This window comes from Erpetoichthys calabaricus, chromosome 15 (assembly GCF_900747795.2).
Source record: "Erpetoichthys calabaricus chromosome 15, fErpCal1.3, whole genome shotgun sequence".
In the NCBI taxonomy this organism is placed as follows: domain Eukaryota; kingdom Metazoa; phylum Chordata; class Cladistia; order Polypteriformes; family Polypteridae; genus Erpetoichthys; species Erpetoichthys calabaricus.
In genome coordinates, this window is record NC_041408.2 from 72,101,942 (window position 1) to 72,120,948 (window position 19,007).

A 19,007-nucleotide genomic window follows, 5' to 3' on the forward strand; every position below is an offset into this window, starting at 1 on the left:
GACGTGATAAGGCAGTAGTCTGGATGGAATCTGCTTTAGGGATTTGGATTGAAGAGTGCTGGAAGAAGAACAACAGCGGTGCTAAACAGTCGCCTGAAGAGGCTACTTTAGAAGAGCTGTAATGCTATCCTTTGTTGTGTAGTAAAATTAAACTCATCGTTATCGGACAAGTCGTCGTGTCATTGTTGGTGAGTAACCATAATTAATTATCTACGTACAGTACTTATTACATGTACATAGTTTAGTGTCACTGTACACACATTTTACTGTATACAATTTTTCTTGCATTGTACGTATTTATTGCTGGTGGCCTGTCTGTCGTAATGGCTGTAACATATGTGATATCGGAGACGCCCGATATCTTTAAAATAATATTTAGGTTTTACTGTAATTTCAACGAATCTTACCTAATATCTAAGATAATACAAAGGGTTTATGCTGTATAATTGTGCGTGAAATGTTTATAATAGTGTGGGAGAGTTTTTAAGGGCTTAAAATATATAAAAATAACCATATGAACATATGGTTTCTACTTCGCGGATTTTCACCTTTCGCGGGGGGTTCTGGAACGCAACCCCCGCGATGGAGGACGGATTACTGTACAGGGATCAGTTCGTAGTGTGCATTGTTGCAATGTTACTTTTCCTGGTGGTTTATTAAATTACAGATTTTTTCAAATGTTCATTTTTTTCCCCCTGTGCTTAAAACTCATTTTAAAAAAAAAAAAAAAAAAGTGTTTTTAGCCAGCGGTTGGTAGCGCTATAGCGCGAACTATTGCAGTGTTAGTTTTCTCTGTTGTTCAAGGTTTTCTCAGTGTTATTCAATGTTTTTACATTTAGTTTACTATTACGCTCTGCGTTCTATGGTTTAATTAACTATATTTGTGCTTAAAAACTTAAAAAAAATATATAGTTACATACAGTTCGTATGGTCTGGAACGGATTAATTGTATTTACATACAATCCTATGGGGGAAATTGCTTCGGTTCACGACCAAATCGGTTTTAATCGGAGTTTTGGAACGAGTTATGGTCATGAACCGAGGTTCCACTGTATTAACAAAAACAATACAATATATTTCTTGTCTGGGAATTCCAAATGGAGGCAAATTTATCTTTTGTAAGATATGCTTCTATTTAAATATTTGAATTGTTATTGCATAATGATACAAATACAATGTTTAATCAACACATTTATTGTTGATCATTTTCTCATATCTTAAATTAGCCTACTGCTGTTTCCTGTTTTTAATTTAAGGCGTCATATTTTTTCTTTCTTTTTGTTTTTAAATGTTGATTTAAATTGAACTCTAAGCAAAATACTTCGACTTTCGGTGTGCTTACATGCAGTTTTTAGTTTTTGTTAATGTACTTCTTGACATTTAGGTTACTTTTTTTATTTATTTATTTATTTTTTTTAACCACCATTTGCCCTCAATGCAAGTAAATTGATGGATGCTTAATTACTCATGTTCCTGTGCTATTGGTTAATTAATTCTTCCACTGTGAGTGCATACAGAGATATCCATGTTGAATACAGCTTGAATATATAAACCTAGAGAAATCTATAATTCAAGGGAAAAATAGGTTTCTAGGCATTACTAATCCATTACATGTTTAGTCTCTTTAAATATTGGGTCATGGTCAAAATGTTACTGATCGCTCCACTATTCTTCAACTTACTTAGTTTATTGAGGTTTTTCCCTAAATGATTTCTGTTTGGGAAATGAATCTTTGGTTCATATTTCTCTAAGATAAACCTTAATAGCAGCTGGCAACTTCTTTGTGTTTTTATGCTGCCTAAGTGTACTCTCTTTTTTTGCACACGGTAGGCGGTGCTGGCTTACTCTTTAAAGTACTTAGTGTGTTTAATTGTTTGAGCAGCAGCTTCTAATTTTGAAATTAAGCAATTGTGTTTTTTTTTTTTAAAGAAAAAATAGCTTTTATCAATGTGATTCATTTTAAATATTTGTATAAGGATTGATTAAAAAGTATTTTGATTCAAACTAGGTTGAATCTGCTTTAGGTCCAGACATAGTGGTGTTTACTGGAGCTCAGTCTGGGAGAGCTATGACACTATTGTAAGACAAAACTTGCACAGCTTTGCAATCCATCTGAGGTATTTTGTCTGCATGCATTTCAGTTTCAATCTGAATTTTCATTTTTCAGTGGCTGGAACATTGACCCATTCAATAGTTATAGACTGTTGTGTTGATGATGGTATATTATCCTTGTTGTTTGCATCAATTTGTGCATTAGTCAGCTGTGTAACAAAGCAGCACATTTTATTAGTTTATGTAATCAGTTAAGGGCTTGAGAGATCAGCGGTAACCAAGGTTTGGTGTGTTTAAAGCTGTGTATCAGTCCAATTATTTATTAGTTATTAGTAATATTATTATTCGTAATTTATGGGGATTGTTTTACCTTGTCCTTATGATTTAAGTGGAAAAAGTCTGCAGTTTTGGAGCATTGTGTCTCTTTTTCCCCTAAATATTTCTATTGTTGTTCCAGGCACATAACTAATTCTGTAAATTAAATATTGTGTAGGTTATATTATGCTGGAATATATGATTATTAAGCACTGTAACAACTGAGAATAGTTTCCTTGCCGTAAAGTTTTTACCTTCATTGGTACCATATTTTGAGAAAAAGATATACCACCAGAAGACCAGTAAATAGGTGATTATTAGTAGTGACTGCAGCACAGACTATACATACAGTGCATTTAAGCATACAGTGGAATTTAAAAAGGTTTTCTTTCCATGGCTGAAAAAAGCTGGTTTTATTGTCTGCTGATTACTTCCATATTGTCAAAATAAGAATACTTGTGTTCATGACTCACTAATAAAACTGGTTGTTTTGTAATACCATCCCACCTTTTATCTTTTAAACCTTTTTAGTACATGGCCTTTTTTCTTTCTAAATGAACAAATTTATAATTGTATCTACAGTTGTTTAGTCTGATGTGCAGCACAATTCACTAGTAACAGTAGTTGTATACAGTTGCACTCAGAGACCCTATGAAACTGGTCAAGTACAGTAGATTTATTACAAGTTTCATTTATGAGTATAAATCCAATTTATAGGACACTATGCTATCCTTATATAGACGTAGTTTTTGTTAACATTCTTCCCATTTATGATCCACTTTATCTCTGTCTATATACAAAGATGCAATTCAGTAGCTGTTGGTGAAAGTTTTAGTTCAAACGTCAACTTTCCTAGAGCTGCATTCTAGTATGAAATAATTTATATTGTTTATGTGAACTGAGGCTTTTGAGCTAGAATATATTAGTTTCGTCCAAGCATATATATTAACAGATATCCACATTTAGCTCTATTAAAAGCTTTTTCTGGGTCCAGTGCTAAGACCTCTGGAAGCTCCAGTAACGATCCAGTATATTATGTTGAAGTCTGATATTGTCAAAGGCCACACTTTCAGTAGTCTTTTAGCTAAAATTTTCTCCATTAACATAACCTTGTTGTTCAGTTATGAGACTGGTCAGTAGGTGTAGACTCAAGAAATCTTTATTCTTCTTTGTGAAAATAATTGTTACCTGGTATATTGTTTTGGTTAAATATTATCAAAATTGCTTGTTTTAAATTTATTCTGTATATTTTTCACATTTGTGCTTCAAATGATTTTTGTCCATCACATTCATTAATTTATGGGGAATTCCAGGTTACTGGCCATCTTCCTATTCAGCCAGCAATGATTTTGAATGTACTATTTAATGCAGACATCAAGGCTGATCTGGGACACTGAGGAATGATGTGGTATTTTGCTAGATCTCTATTTTTACAGAAGGCTAAATGCTAAGTTTGCTATAGATATTTGCTTGAATATTATATAACGAGTCGACTTTATTACTTATGCTAATCTGCTGAGAGTACTATCATACAGTACTTCAAGGAGGTTGTACTTGCTGGTCAACATTTTCCAGTATTTTATCTTTAAAGACCTTGGCATGGTATTTTTTTTTTTTTTTGGAAGAAATATCATACAGAACTCAACCACAATCATTTTGTAGTAATGCAAGCAAAGTCATAAAAGATGTATTCGCTTCTTGATGGGTCAGTGGAAACTATAATGCAGAGTATGCTCACTACACCTCTTGCACCTGGTAAACTCAAGCCAACACTACCTACAATCGGACAACCTGTAAGCTACTCTGATTGGATTGAAATGTATCTCATACCTAGAGAGACATTACAACCTTCACTGACTTCCTCGTAATTTTGTGACAGTTTGAAAAACTACTCTGGAGCTTACAGCTCTGGCTATCGTTGCATAGTGTTGACCTACTATTAGCCTACTGTCAGTAAAACATTTTGAATAGAATACATGAATAAATGTGTATCATCAGTCATTTTGTAAAAGTGCTCTTTAATTCACATAGGATAAAGTAAAAAATGTTTTGTTTTTTCTTAATTGAGTTTGATGCATGTGACCAAAGGGTTGTTTGCTTTGTTTCAGTTTGTGCCCACATTTTTATAGATCTTTAAACCTTTTTCCTCAAAAATATTTGTGTATACGGACATTCACCCAATGAATAAAACAAACAATTGTGTCTCTTTAATTCATACCTGATAAGACTCAGATGAATGGTTTCAAACATCTAATGATAATATGACTTATCAAAATGATTTAAGTATGACTTGTATGCATTAAACATTTGTATATTTCTTCTTCTGTTTTATTACTGATTTATCAAATTTCTTTTTTACTAGAGCATGCAAGACATGGGAAACACCAAGGCAAGAAAGCTTTATGAAGCCAACCTTCCAGAAAACTTCAGAAGACCCCAGACAGACCAGTATCCTTTGGTCTATGCTTTTAAGCCAATCTCTGACTTTACTTATTTGGTTTACAGCATTTTACAGTCATGGTAGAAAGTATCTACTGTTATTATTTAAATGCATAAATGATTTTGTTTTATTATGTTAAAAATTGAAAGATTTTATTATGTTAAAAATTGAAAGATTTTATTATGTTAAAAATTGAAAGGTTTTTTTTATTGTACATTTGTTTGGTCAGTCAGTCAGTCATCTTCCAACCTGCTATATCCTAACAGAGGGTCACGGGGGTCTGCTGGAGCCAATCCCAGCCAACACAGGGCACAGGGCACAAGGCAGGGACAAACCCCGGGTAGGGTGCCAGCCCACCGCAGGCATTTGTTTGGTACTTTTAATTTTGACAATGTGAAAGCTTTGGTTTCTTCAAGTTATTTTTAATCTTGTCAAATATATGATTACTTTAAGTGCTTTTCTACTTTGAAATACTTGATAGGCCTACTTATGCACATTTTGTTCAAATAAACAGACACATGAGGGCAGTATTTAACTCTTTCAAGTTGTGTATCAACAAAAGTCAACATCAAATGGTATGAGGCTAAAACTTTTTGTAAACCTTGACAAATGTCATCTCCAGTGGATTACTGGTTTTAGCTGTTAGATGGTAGGAAAGATCACAAAATAAACTGAGAATTACGATTTCCAGACATTTATTTTCCTTACAGCATAGCGTCAAATACTGGCCATCACCCTCACTTGCCAAGCAGGCTATCTCTGTGCCATTTTCTAGACACCTGTGAAAACAAGAAATAGAAGCCAAAGTATTTCCTTAACTTTGTACCAAAATGCAGAAAAAACATTGTCACCTTCGCAACACATGTTGCAAACATTGTGACCTACTAATGTATGCAACTGAGTGCTTTATCAATAGCATATAGTTCAAAATTATCATCTTTAGAGTGTATAGCACATTTGTATATTTAAGACAAAAGTGTTTTTTGAAAAGAATTCCACTTCAAAAGAGTTAATCTACACATTTGACTAGACACTTTTGATTAAAATTAAGTATGCCAAATGTAGTTTGATTTATGAGGAAATATGCAAAAGGATGATTACGTTTTCTATAATAATGTGCTGAAAAACAAAAGCAGGTAATTCATTATAAGCAAGCTACCATACTCCAACTAGATGGATAGTCACCGACTGTTTAGAAAGATATTTCACCAAGAAGATGCAACCAGCTGAGTGTTGAGCATGAACTGCTAATATACCCATGCCTGTAAATTGGACCATGGAAGAATGTTTTGCTCATACACAAAACTTTCAGTCATTGACTGATAAATCTTAATCATGGTGGGAATCTAAATGCACAGTCCTGCAGTATCATTGCTAATGGAACAGTTATTCTTCTTGGCTGCTGTAGTGTGGGTCACTTTATAATTATGTCCATCTAACTTTGTGTGAAGAAATGGGCAGTTTTGAAACAGTGTGGCAGTGGCTTAACTAGGTAAGAACAACCATCCAATTTATAATGTAATTATAGGTATACCAAGTTTCAGAGCCAGTTTAGTTTATCTGTTTTTTGTTCCTTTACTTTTACTGAATACATTATAGTACCCATCATTTCCTGTTAGACGCTGCTTGTGTCTTCACTGTTTGAGTGAACTTGCATATACTGGCAAGTGGGGGCACCTGCATCTCGTTATGTCCAGTGTATACATGTTAATTAATTATCCTTTTTTGATTATTAACCAACCAGCAGAGAGATGCGGTTATTTTGTCCACTTTTTCTTACTGTTCAAAAGATCTTGGTACTGTCCTCATGATATATTACGTTTTCACATTCTGGAAATAAGTTTACTTGTAAGCTTCCACGTTATGATAATGAAAAGTGCCATTCTGAGCATGCAGGGGCCAACCTGAAAAACACGGAAGCAGCAAATTTTGTGACAACCAGTACTTGTATCATTCTCAAAACTTTTGGCCACGACTGTAGCGCGTTTTCGTACAAAAGATGTAGCTCAAAGTGCTTTACAAGATGAGGAAAGAAAAAAGAAAAATATAAAAATAAGATTAGGCGATACTAAGTAACAAAGAATAAAGTAAGGTCCATTGGCTAGGAGGACAGAAACAACAACAAAAAAAACTCCAGGGGCTAGAGAGACAAAAAAAAAAACCCCAAAATCTGCAGGGGTTCTAAGGCCATGAGACCGCCCAGGCTTCATGTGGAAGAATTAGATGATGATGGTCATGTGGACATCTGGCCTTCAGTCCATCAATGTAGGCTACCGCAGAAAACCAGAAAAAGAACAGCAGAGATAGTAGGGGTTAGTACGGATTGCAGAGCCATGATAAATAAATGCATATGCAGGATATGAGGGTTACACTAAAATGAAGGTATGAGAAAACTTTGTTAAAATAATAGGTTTTTAGCAGTGTTTTTTAAAAATGCTTTACCATATTAGCCTGGTGATTTTTCAATCGATAAGATATTCCAGATTTAAGGTGCATAACAGCAGAAGGCTGCCTCACCACTTCTTTTTAAGTTTAGCTTTTGAAATTATAAGCAGACACTCATTTGAAGATCTAAGGTTACGATTTGGATTATAGGTGAAAGGCATTCCGAATTATAGGATGGAGCTAGGTTATTTAAGGCTTTGCAAACCATAAGCAGTATTTTAAAGTCAATTCTAAATGGCACGGGTAACCAGTGTAATGACATCAAAACTGGAGAGATGCGCTCGGATTTTCTTTTCCTAGTTAATATTCTGGCAGCTGCATTCTGCACTAGTTGCAATCGATGGACGTATTTTTGGGTAATCCTGAGAGGAGTGTGTTACAGTGATCTAGTTGACTAAAAACAAAAATGTGAACAAATTTTTCAGCATTTTGCAAAGTTATAAGGGATCTAACTTTTGCTATATTTTTTAAGTGAAAAAATGCTGGACAGATCCTTGTGGAATACTATAAAGAATATCATTGGTCTTTGAAGTATAATTACCACAACTAACAAAGAATTTTCTACCTGTTAAGTAAGTCTCAAACAAATTTAAGACACTGCCAGCAAGGCCCACCCACTGACTAAGGAAATTAATAAGAATATTTTGATCAGTGGTGTCAAATGTGGCACTCAGATCTAAGAGGATGAGAACACATAAACAGCCCCTGTTTGCATTTGCCCGCAAGTCAATTACTACTTTAATGACTGCAGTTTTTGTACTGTTATTTGTTCTAAAACCTGACTGAAACTTGTCAAGAACAGAATGTTTATTCAAGTGATCATTTAGCTGCGTAAGGACATCTTTTTCTAAAATTTTACTTAAGACAGGCAGGTTAGAAATAGGTCTAAAATTTTCAAAACAGAGAAGTTGAGATTATTTTTCTTGAACAGGGGTTTAACAGAAGTCTTAAGACAGTCTGAGAAGCTTCCCATTTCTAATGATAAATTTACTATGTCAAGAACACTATCAATTAGCACGAGGGATACTTCTTTGAAAAAACTTTCTTGGTATTGGGTCAAGGACGCAGCTGGAGGGTGTCGGTTGAGAAATTATTCTATATAAATGGGGTAAATCTATGCTGATGAAAAAAAATAATTTGCTAAAAATGGATTATGGGAGTTTAATAGGATCAGTATTGTCAGGATGTAATATATTTCTAATTTTATTAATTTTTTGATTAAAAAAAATATAGCAAAAGCCTCACAAGTTTCACAGGAAGTTTTTTGGAGGCATTCCATTAATTGACCTGGTTTAGCAAACGATTAATAGTACAGAATAAAACTCTTGGATTACCAGCATTATTTATAATCTTAGAGAAGTAACACTGCCTCTTAAGATGAACAGTGTTGTTGTATTCTGTTATTTTAGCCTTCAATATCTCATAGTGGACAATCAATTTAGTTTTTCTCCATTTACGCTCAGCTCTCTGGCTTGTTTTCTTTAAATCAGACACTCTTTGGGTCTTCCATGGTGTAACAGTGCTGGAGGATTTTTTAACTGACTTTTCAGGAGCGACTATGTCAGCGACAGCTCTCACTTTAACATTGCAATTTACTACTTTACTATTTACATTATCACTGTTGTAGTAAGCACTACAAACTGACTGGTTGCTTAAAATGTTTGTAAACTTTGAAGCTGCAGATGAATCATAGAAGTGTTTTTTTACAGTGTGCTTCTCATTAATTTTATCTCAGTATTTCTATATTAAATTGTAAGAGAAAATGGTCAGATAAACATATCCACGATCTGCCTTGCATCAACTTTTAATCCTTTATTAATCACTAAATCCAACGTGTACCCCCCTTGGTGTGTTGGCTAACTAATGTGCTGGCTTAGATCAAAAGAGTGCAGGGGGTTCATGAATTCCTTTGCTTTCGGGTCACGCTGATTATCGATATGAAAATTAATGTCGCCAACAATTAGGAACCTGTCATGTTTAGTTGTTATAATTGACACTAAGTTTGAGAATTCCTCAAAGAAAGACTCAATATATTTAGGTGGTCTATACACAGACAATACCAGAGACTGAGAAACTCCTTGAATAACAACAGGAAGATACTCAAAAGATGTGAACATACCAAAGCTTTCTTCTTTACACTTTAGCTGACTCAAATAAATATTTTCTAAACTGCCGCCTTTCTTAACTTGTCGAACCGCATAAGTAAAGCTGTAGTTCAGAGGTGCAGATTCAATTAATACAGCCGCGCCCTCAGAGGTAAGCCACGTTTCACTTAATGTAAGAGAGTCAATTTTCCTATCACTAATAAGATCGTTTTTGGAAAACGTTTTGTTGATTAACGCTCTAACATTTAATAAGGCCATATTTAAGGTCTTGGAAGAACAGCACTGAATTGTCGGAACATTATGGCTGATTGAAATAGTAATTAAGTTATTTGAATTAATGCCGCTTTGTGCGCATTTTTAATTTAATCTATAGTCTGTTTTTATAGTTTTAATACAGTGCACATCTTAGTGCACATTTTAGTTCTAAGTAATAATGCAGTAATGTAATGTGAACAGCATCACGTAATATTAAAACAAATTCTTACATAAATAATAATGCCAGAAGTGAGCTAAAACATCTAAAATCTGAGTATTTCACTTAATAAGTATTTCACTATCAAATAGTATGATCAGGTAAAATTCCAGTACTTTACTGCCAGTGCAGGACAAAACCATCACTACAACCAATAAACTCGGTTGATTTTTCTCATTCATACCATGAGTATACTGAATTTGCTCCCAGTGTTGCTACAAAGAAGTGAAATATGCAGACTTGCCAGACATTTAACCATAATTTAGTCAAATATTTGTGGAATGGTGTGTTTATATTGTAGCAGAACAGGAACAGCACTTGCTTAATAATGCAGTAAAGATTTATGGGGTCTGAAAATACTCATGTAGCAAACCAAGTGATTTTATAGGTGTTTTTTTTTTTTTTTTTCTTTTTTTGCAGATGTATTTATGATACATATATATTTTTTTTATAATTACTTTCCTCTGTGAATATCACCACAAAGCTCAAACAACTAGAAATGTTTTATACCATATTTTCCTGCACTTCAGTGTTGGAAAAAGTCTTGTTGCTTATAGGGTCTTTTTTTACATGCTTTTCTATTCATGCTGATGTACTTTACATTTTAATTTAAAAAAAGTATCATAAATCTTATTTTTCCTATACATTTGATTTACTAATAAAGTGAATTGCCTTCCTGTTTTTTAGATGCATCTAGTGTGTTGTTTAAAATGTACTGAAAAAAAGAGTTTTACAAACTGATAGCTTTACTGAATTATTTTTAATTTAAGCTTAATCTTAAAAATGTTGGTGTTCTGTCCAAAATTTCAAAGCCTGTCCCTGACTGAAGCCTGCTTTTAGGGCTGTCATGCACAGCAGTAATTGAGGTTTAATGTTAAAAAATGCTGTGGAGAGTGCATGATTCAGTCTGAAGTACATGACACCAGTATGGACACAATTAAAAACTGTTTTCACTGAAAAATATTTTTTTACTAATTTGCTTTTATCACGTCATAGACCTTGATTTAAGCAGAGTTCTGTGAGGAATGATCAGATTTAACTTTTTTTATTTCCTCTGCCTTTTTGTTTTGTTCTAAAACAAATAAAGGAAATAAACACGTGAGTGTCAAAACATTTGTAATAGCAACAGTTTTATGGGAGAAGTGGTGCATTTTCTGAAAGAAGTACAGTGGTGCCAATATTTTTCATCATGACTGAAGTAAATATGTTTAATGTACTGATCTTGTGTAATATGTGTGTATTGGAGCCATTAGATTAAATCGATATACTCAACGTCAGTTTAATTTTTCAAATCAGTACATTTCAAGAACTTGAAGTAGCTGACAGAACAATTTTCTCACCTAAAGAAAGTTGATGTGCAAATGACTAATTTGTTTAGACATTTTTTTGATAAGTGGCGTGGAGGCAAAATGCAGTTTGATTCATGGTCATGTTTAATCTACATTTCTCTGAGATCGGAGAGAGAGAATACACAATTCTTTGCAGGAAAGCAAAATTATATTTACCGTAGGCTACCAGCTCATGATGGGCTTAATCAGTTCTATTCTGTTGGAGTATTCCTTTGATGTATGCTAATTTACAGTATTTTAGTGATACTTTGCAATTTGGAATTGGCTGATTCATGCCTGTATGAATTCTAGTTATATTTTAAATAAGTATAACTCAAAATGTTCTTCAATTGTTGCTTTAAACAAGTCTTAATATCAAGGTACTTACTGACTACAGCTGCTGGTTCAAGCTGAGCGATACGCAAACAGCATTCAGGCGACATACGAGGGAAATACACGCCCAAAAAAAAATTAACAAAAGTTCTTGCTTGGGTTTGCTTCAGTTCCATCCCTCTGCTCCATGCTATAAGACTTCACTCCCATCTCGCTCACCCAACCTTGTTCTCTTCATTGTCCAGTGCTCACCCACACCAATTCTAAGTCTCCCTCTGCTTACTTTAGGGTCTGTAGTAGCTCCACCCTCTCATTCCCCAGCTATTTGTTGACAATTTTAAACTTTCAATTTTTAATTTCATATCAAACAACCTACTGTTCTTACATAAAAAGCATAATTTATTTAGAAAGTGTTTGCCTTACATAGGAAAAACTAAAATGAACAAATGCCCACAAAAACTCTGTGATCATTTATTAAAATACCAAAATACAATATTAGGGATGGGGGATAAAAAAAAAAAAAATCATGTTTAGCTTTTTGTGCCTAAACAGGATTCAGTACGTAACAATTTAAGATTGATCAAATTGTGGTTTTTCAAAAGATTCAGTTCCTAGTTGGGGGTATGACAAGGAAAAAGATTGATAAACTATTACCCAGTAACATTTGATCACATACAGTTATGTGCCAGTCATTTACTGTAGTTAAACAGTTACTTTGATTTTGATAGGTCTGCTTTATCCCAAATCATGCTGTGTTGTTACTGTTCGCAGTAACTGAAATTGAGGATCGTGGTCTACTTTGTTGTATTGGGTTTGTACTAGTGGGGTCCCTGAGCAGATGGTACAATGCTTAGGGGGACCCTGACTTAAAGTTTGGTATCCCATGCAATAAACTATTTACGTTTAGTCACATGATACTCCTATCAAAATGTTACATTGTAAACTTTCTTTTATTGGTCTCAAAAGTTTCACATAGAAGATTTTTTAGTCATACTTTTTAGTTATGCATATTTAAAAACTACATGAGAATTTAAAAACAATCAAGTTTGGCATCATTTTTTTTAAGAATGTCAGCCTCGACAGGGCTGCTGCACACCTCCCACACCAACCATAAATCCATTGCCATCAATTCACAGCTGTAATGTATTTGTCAAATATGTAGTATTTACCACCTAAAACAACCTAATAAAGTTTGCTATTATGGCATTTGGGAATATAGTAATTTAAATTAATATCATCTTGAGAGTATTTGTGTTATCAGTAATTGCAGTGTGTATCTACTTTCTATTTCTCATATTTTAAAAATTCTGGGGCTTTTGAAAGTAGTTTTTGTGGTTTTATTTGTTGTTTTCTTAATTCGGGTATTTTCAGAGCTGTGGAGTTTTTCATCAGAGATAAATATGAGAAGAAGAAGTATTATGACAAGAATGCCATAAATGGATTAACTGTAAGTAAACTTTGAAGTCCTTAAAGCATCACTAACACTATATGGATGATATCGTCTTAAAAAACATATGTATTGAAAAATGTTTTTGTAATTGTCAGTGTTAGGCTGTTTCCGCTCAAAACTCCAGTAAAATTGCACCATGACTGGGCTATTGCTTTTACATAGGTTGATAGAAATATGGTTTGTGATAATTGTCCAAAATTGTTTCACAGCTCTATTATATTTTAGGAACCATTTGTAACTATGGAATTTGCTTGAGTTCATCTTAATTCTTTTGCCCTTTTTATTTATTTCTGCCTTGGGTTTTGGAGGTAAAGACTTCAAGCTTCATAATAAATTGAGTAAATGAGGCTGATCTGTGATTCTTCTTCTAAGCTGTGTTTATTTTTCAGCTGTGGCTCCTAGATTTCTCTCTTACATTTGGCCTTTTTATTATCTATTGGTGTGTGTTTAGTTTTAGTTTTGTGTGGTCTCTTCTCTGTTTAGTCTTTCTAATAGGAGTATTGTTAGTTATATCCTTCTATCCATCCATTCATTTTTGGAACCCACTTCGTTCATTAGTGTCAGTTGCCTGGGAATCTTCTCGTTTGTCTACTGTATAAGCTCTTAAGCTTGTGAACATTATACAAAGTCTTATTGGATTTCAAATTAGGAAATTGTCTCACCAATCAATCAGTTTAAAAATTATAGACTTTAGTACTGCATTATGAGTTTTCTGGAAGGATTTTAGATCAAGTCAGTGTTTTGCATGTACAATAGATTCACTCTGCTCAAGTCAGTAAATGTGGATATCTTATCTAAACAGGTACTTTTTATGTATCACTACAGTATACATGTTCCTTGTTAAGTTTTACTCTATCCATTTATAGTTTTTCATCCCCCCTCCAAATGACTTTCATTGACTTTAAGATTACTTTAATGTTTGTAGTAATGTATATATGAGTGACGCATATCATGTATTTGAAAGAAAGAAATCCATTCCTGTTTTATGTTCATGCAATACAGATATCAGAATGCAGACATTAGCTGCTTATCTGTATTTATATTAACAATAAATTACAGATCCCAGGATGAGGTCATCCGCTATTAATTAAAGATAGGAGTAGATCATTTTACAACAACATTTATTTCTGTTGCACATTCTCATACAAATGATGTAACTCAAAGTTCTTTGCAAGATGTGAAAGAAATATTTATATGCACTCTCACATCAAAAAGTAACAGTTATTGAGAATATCAAAAATTAACCTCATCACGATGCTATAAACATACAATTGACATTTTGTACCAAATCCTGCTTTAAATGACTTCAGTTAAATACTCATCATTGAGATCTTAAGTAATCAGCGCCCATACAGTCAAAGCACAAGATTGAAATGTATTTCCACATCAGTTCACTTTTATTGGTCTTTCATCATTGCCACATATAGCCCAGTCTCTGTTTTTTTTTTTTTTTTTTTTTTTTGCAGACCAGCCTAAATAAACCGCTGCTGCTTAGCAACATTATGGCAGTCCCTTACTTCTAAACCCTTAAATACACACTACAATTAGTGTATTTTGCATTTAAAAATATAGAATACAAATCTAACATTAAATCCATTGCACACCATGGTAGCCATTGTCCACCATATAAAAATAAACCCTCAACAACAAATACAAAGAAAATGTATACTAGCAGTAGTAAAAAAGCACATAAATGAACACAAAACACATCAAGCTACCTCATTCATCACTGGTTTAACGGTCATTTTCTGGATTTACCTAGGTTAATTGATTGTCCCCCAAATCTTTTTCTTCATTTCTCTATTGTCCTTGATATCCTTTGGGGTAAGACTCATCATATTATCTTGGTGCACGTCTTCAGTCAATCATCCCCTATCCATGGCTCCATATGTTCAAAATACCCTGTTTTCTCCTCAGTACATCACCTGTTGCCTTCACCCCAAGACATTGTTTTTATTAAGTATGGATTTTCCTTCCTTTTAGTTCATGGCCCCACACACATCTACATGATCATATTCATCTCTATTCTTTCCAGCTTTGCTTTGTGTTCTGAGTTTGGATTTGTGCTAAAGAAGACAATAAGTTCCTGTTGGTATTTTTCATAAGGAATCTGCACAGTAAAGCATCAGTACCTTCTGAAGTGCACTTTACTGTCTTTGTTTTTCACCACGAATAAAAGAGGTGGTAAAAATTTGGACGTGAGCATCAGTAGGCTTTATGGCACGTTACCAGAACTATTCTATAATATTCTAGTAATTATTTATTGTTCTGCTGCTGACCTTTCTGATCATAAAATAGGTCATTACAACAGCAATTGATGAGAAGAATTCATAATTAATAGTTAATTAATTGTAGTATTTGAGGGTTCCTCTAGTGCCTCTTTCTCTTGTACGATTTGGCTCAAAAACCAATCGGCACATCATCATCTAATAACAGGCTTAAGTTTTGAGTTTGGTATTTTTCCATCCAGCCTTTTTAGCCCAAGACCACTGTCCTCTGTAATATGTGACACACACACAGACCGACACACACCCATCGTCGAGATATCAGTGTTTTCGGTATTGGGGACCCTAAAACATTGAGATCCGTCAAAAACCGAAGGTCAGAATTTTTGACGAGTCTAAAGTTTTCGCTCCTCCTCTTTTCCTAAAGGGAAGTTCAGAGAAAACCCCTCACTGCTGTTTTGTGGGACAATCCTGCTTAAAAGCACAGACCAAAATTAAATGGTCATACAGTTATATTACAATATGCTAAAAAAAAAAAAAGAAAGTGTGTGTGTTTGGGAATAAAACATAGTCCAATTTTGTGGCACTGCTGCAGTGTCATACCTTCAACCCTTATTTAAATAGATACATTGTCACTGATTGTTTTTAAACTGCTAAGCAATGATGATGATTGTGTAGCATTTCAAGTTCTATGCTTAGGCTAAGCTACAAACCCTAAAATAAAGTGTTTAATTTTACCATATTACATTTTCTTGTCATATTTCTGTGGTCTGCAGTTCAAATATGTCCTGTTCCTCACTTTCCCTGTTTACTCACTTAAAGGCCTAAGACAGGGGTTTTCAGTCTGGTGGCTGCTGCAATCTGAGCAAAGTTGATGTTGAGAGAAAAAAAAATTCCAAATTTGCATGTTGTCTTTAAACGGCATCATGTATTTTTAAATAAACATAGCTCAAAGTGTTATTCAATTGTTGCACAAAATTGGCCCTACACCTGTGAAGTTATTGACTAGAGGTGTAGTTCTCAACTTGAGCAGTACATTGAGTACTTAAACTTGAGCAGTACATGAGCGGTTGTCAGGTGATGTACATGGGAACTTAACTAACTAAGTAACTGGTGGAAAAAGTGGTCCTTAAAAGGATTGTTGGCTACACAGCAACTGAACCGAAGTCTTTGCAGCTTTTCAGTTCCACTGCTCTGTCTCATAATGCTACTGCTACAAGATTCCTTTCCTCTCCATGCTAATTTGAGGTCTCCTTGTGCTCACATAGGGTTCGTGGTAATGGCATCCTCTCCCTTCCCCTCCCCGTCTCTTTGTGCAAGTCCATGCCACTAGTCTGCCTGAGAATCAGTTCCCAAGACTAATGGAGTTTTGCAAAAGAGAACATCTTAATATGCTAGTGCCATCATTCTCTCTCTCTCTCTAAAAATATTGTAAACATATGTAACATTTACTTTTAGTGTTAATATTAACTAATAATGTGTGTTAACTTTTGTCATTGCTTAACCTCCTTGGCATTAACCCCAAGGCTCTCTTGGGATTGGAATAGCTGATTTGCATGTATAGTTAGCCAGGTGCCCAGCTACAATCTTGAAACAAGCCTTAAAGGATCCCTGCTCTTCCTTCTCATATCAGAATGAGATCCTAGTAAATAAAAGTAATAATAATAAATATACTACTGTTTACTAGGTGTTTCTTCCTAATGGGAGAAAAAAATGCAACACATTTGCACAGATAAATGGAACGCTGCACTTCACACTTTTAAACAGTTGAACAACTCAGTCCAATGCTGTTGCTTTATGGCATGGCCAAAGTGTGCCCCAGGGCTGGAACTCTGCGTGCACAATGATCTGTATTTTATTTATTTATTGTTAGTTTGTGGCTGTTTAATGGATTTGGCTTGTGGTATACTTTCCCTCAGCGTCTTTTGTTGTTTTGAGGTGTGTTGGCACACTGGTTAGCACTACTGTCTCTCACAGCTCAGATCACATTTTTGGGCACAATAATCAGTACAGCGTAGTTTTCAGTCTCTTCCATAGCCTTCAGAGACACTTAAAAGACCATTTCACCATTATAAGCCACTCAAAACTAGTTCAGGTACTTCTTCCCCATTGCCTTAAATACATATCCCAGAGTTCAACAAAGTTCCTGAACCATATCTGTAATTTTGCTGAAGTTGTGATGGAAATGAACTCTGCTGGGTTTGCTCAACACTGGTCATTTATAATTAGCAAGTTATTTTTCTGTTTCTTGTAATCTGAATTCATATACAGTATAACTGCATACATTTTTAAAGTATAGAAATTTAGCCTTTCTAATTTTTTGCCCTGTATCAAGCCACACCACTGTTCCTACATTAAATTTAAAAAAAAAAAAAACATTTATCGTTCATAAGAAAAATTAAGACACAGACACGCACAAAAAGCTATCTGTAATTTCTTGTTAAAATCCCCAAATGCAATATTTGGGGGAAGATTAAAGAAATATAACCTTTGTGTTTATAAAGAGTTCAATACTTTAAAAAAATAAGAGCAAATTGAAAATATTTAAATTCATGGAGGGAGAAAAACTCTTTAGAACCCCGGGTCTAGAGATGTCACACAACTTTTGTTCACCTATGCATCAGTAGTCTGCTGTCATTACACATCTGAATTTTTGTAGTATAGGTCTGCTATTGTCCAAACTCATGCTGTGTGACTGCTGTTAGCAGTAATGAAAATCCAAGATCATGATCCGTTTTACATCATAGGTTTATATTAGTGAGAGGCCCTGACCAGTTGGATGAACATTTTGGGGATCTTTGGCTTAAAGCTTGTGAACCACTGGCCTAAGACAACCAAACTGGCTTTGTTGCTTCTGCCTTTTATTCTCTCTTCTGTGTATCTGCTTTAGCTCTGTACTCTTTCCTTTTACATTACACAGACATCATCTGATGTTGTACTGCCTTCGACATCCTCTCCTTCTTTGCAAGCAGCAGCTGAGAAAAGCAAAATAGAGGTATTGTGTCCTACTCTTTTTCTTTCTTGTATTTGTAAGTTTGCATTGTGTCTTTTGTTTTCCAGAAACAGTTTTTTGATATCTAATGAAACCCGTAAATGCATAGTGACTTTCTTATTAAGTGTGAAGACTTCTGTATGGATGAAGGCTAGTTTGTGTGTTACCAGATTGATGGTGATATGTTTTGTGGTTACCAGGTGTTTTTCTCAGAAGTGTCACCTGCTATCCACATTATCTAATACACCATTTGTTAAAAATAATGTGGTTGGTCGACATGTATGTTGGCGAACTCCTATATAAAGCTGTTACAAGTACATGTACATTCCTGAAATGTCATTAATGTTATTTTCCTCTGGCAGTATTGTGGAATTCAAAAAGTAAACACTTTTTTAACTGGAATGGGACTTGCTTCATCGTGCCTGTTTCTCTAGATTTACCCTTTAGTTTATGTGATTACTAATACACTTCCCAAATAAAGTTCATCTTTTAGGTTCACTTTTTCTGTAAAGAACATGATCTATACAAATACTTAAAAAATGATCCTGAATGTGAATAATTTAAGCCACTTTTTCCACATTTGGCAATATGAAAAATAAGAGAACATGTTTTATAGTGGCAGTAAAGAGTTTTTACTGGCAGAATGATAATATCATATTGGGCCATGGGCATTAAAGAAGATGACATTCTTTAGTGAGGAGAAAGGTAAAGGAAGGCAGGAGAATGAAGAACAATTTAGAAGACTTAACTACTAGCTTATAGCTAAATCAAGAACAGCTACATAAACCAAAAAAGCAGTGTTTTTACAAAAATATTGTTCATTTATTACAGTGGTTCCCAAAGTGGGGGT

The 19,007-nt window shown here is 34.3% G+C and overlaps 1 protein-coding gene across 2 annotated transcripts in view; it reads left to right on the top strand.

Annotated features, from left to right (window-relative positions):
• The window catches only part of smap1 (small ArfGAP 1), a 190,711-nt gene that overhangs the window by 76,369 nt on the left and 95,335 nt on the right, over positions 1-19,007 (top strand). The window contains exons 3-5 of one of the 2 annotated variants that reach the window (XM_028821026.2): positions 4,730-4,815; positions 12,862-12,937; positions 18,086-18,160. In XM_028821026.2, the coding sequence (XP_028676859.1) occupies positions 4,730-4,815; positions 12,862-12,937; positions 18,086-18,160 (237 nt within the window). The remainder of the gene's footprint in view (positions 1-4,729; positions 4,816-12,861; positions 12,938-18,085; positions 18,161-19,007) is intronic. The other variant, XM_028821027.2, reaches the window with a different exon arrangement.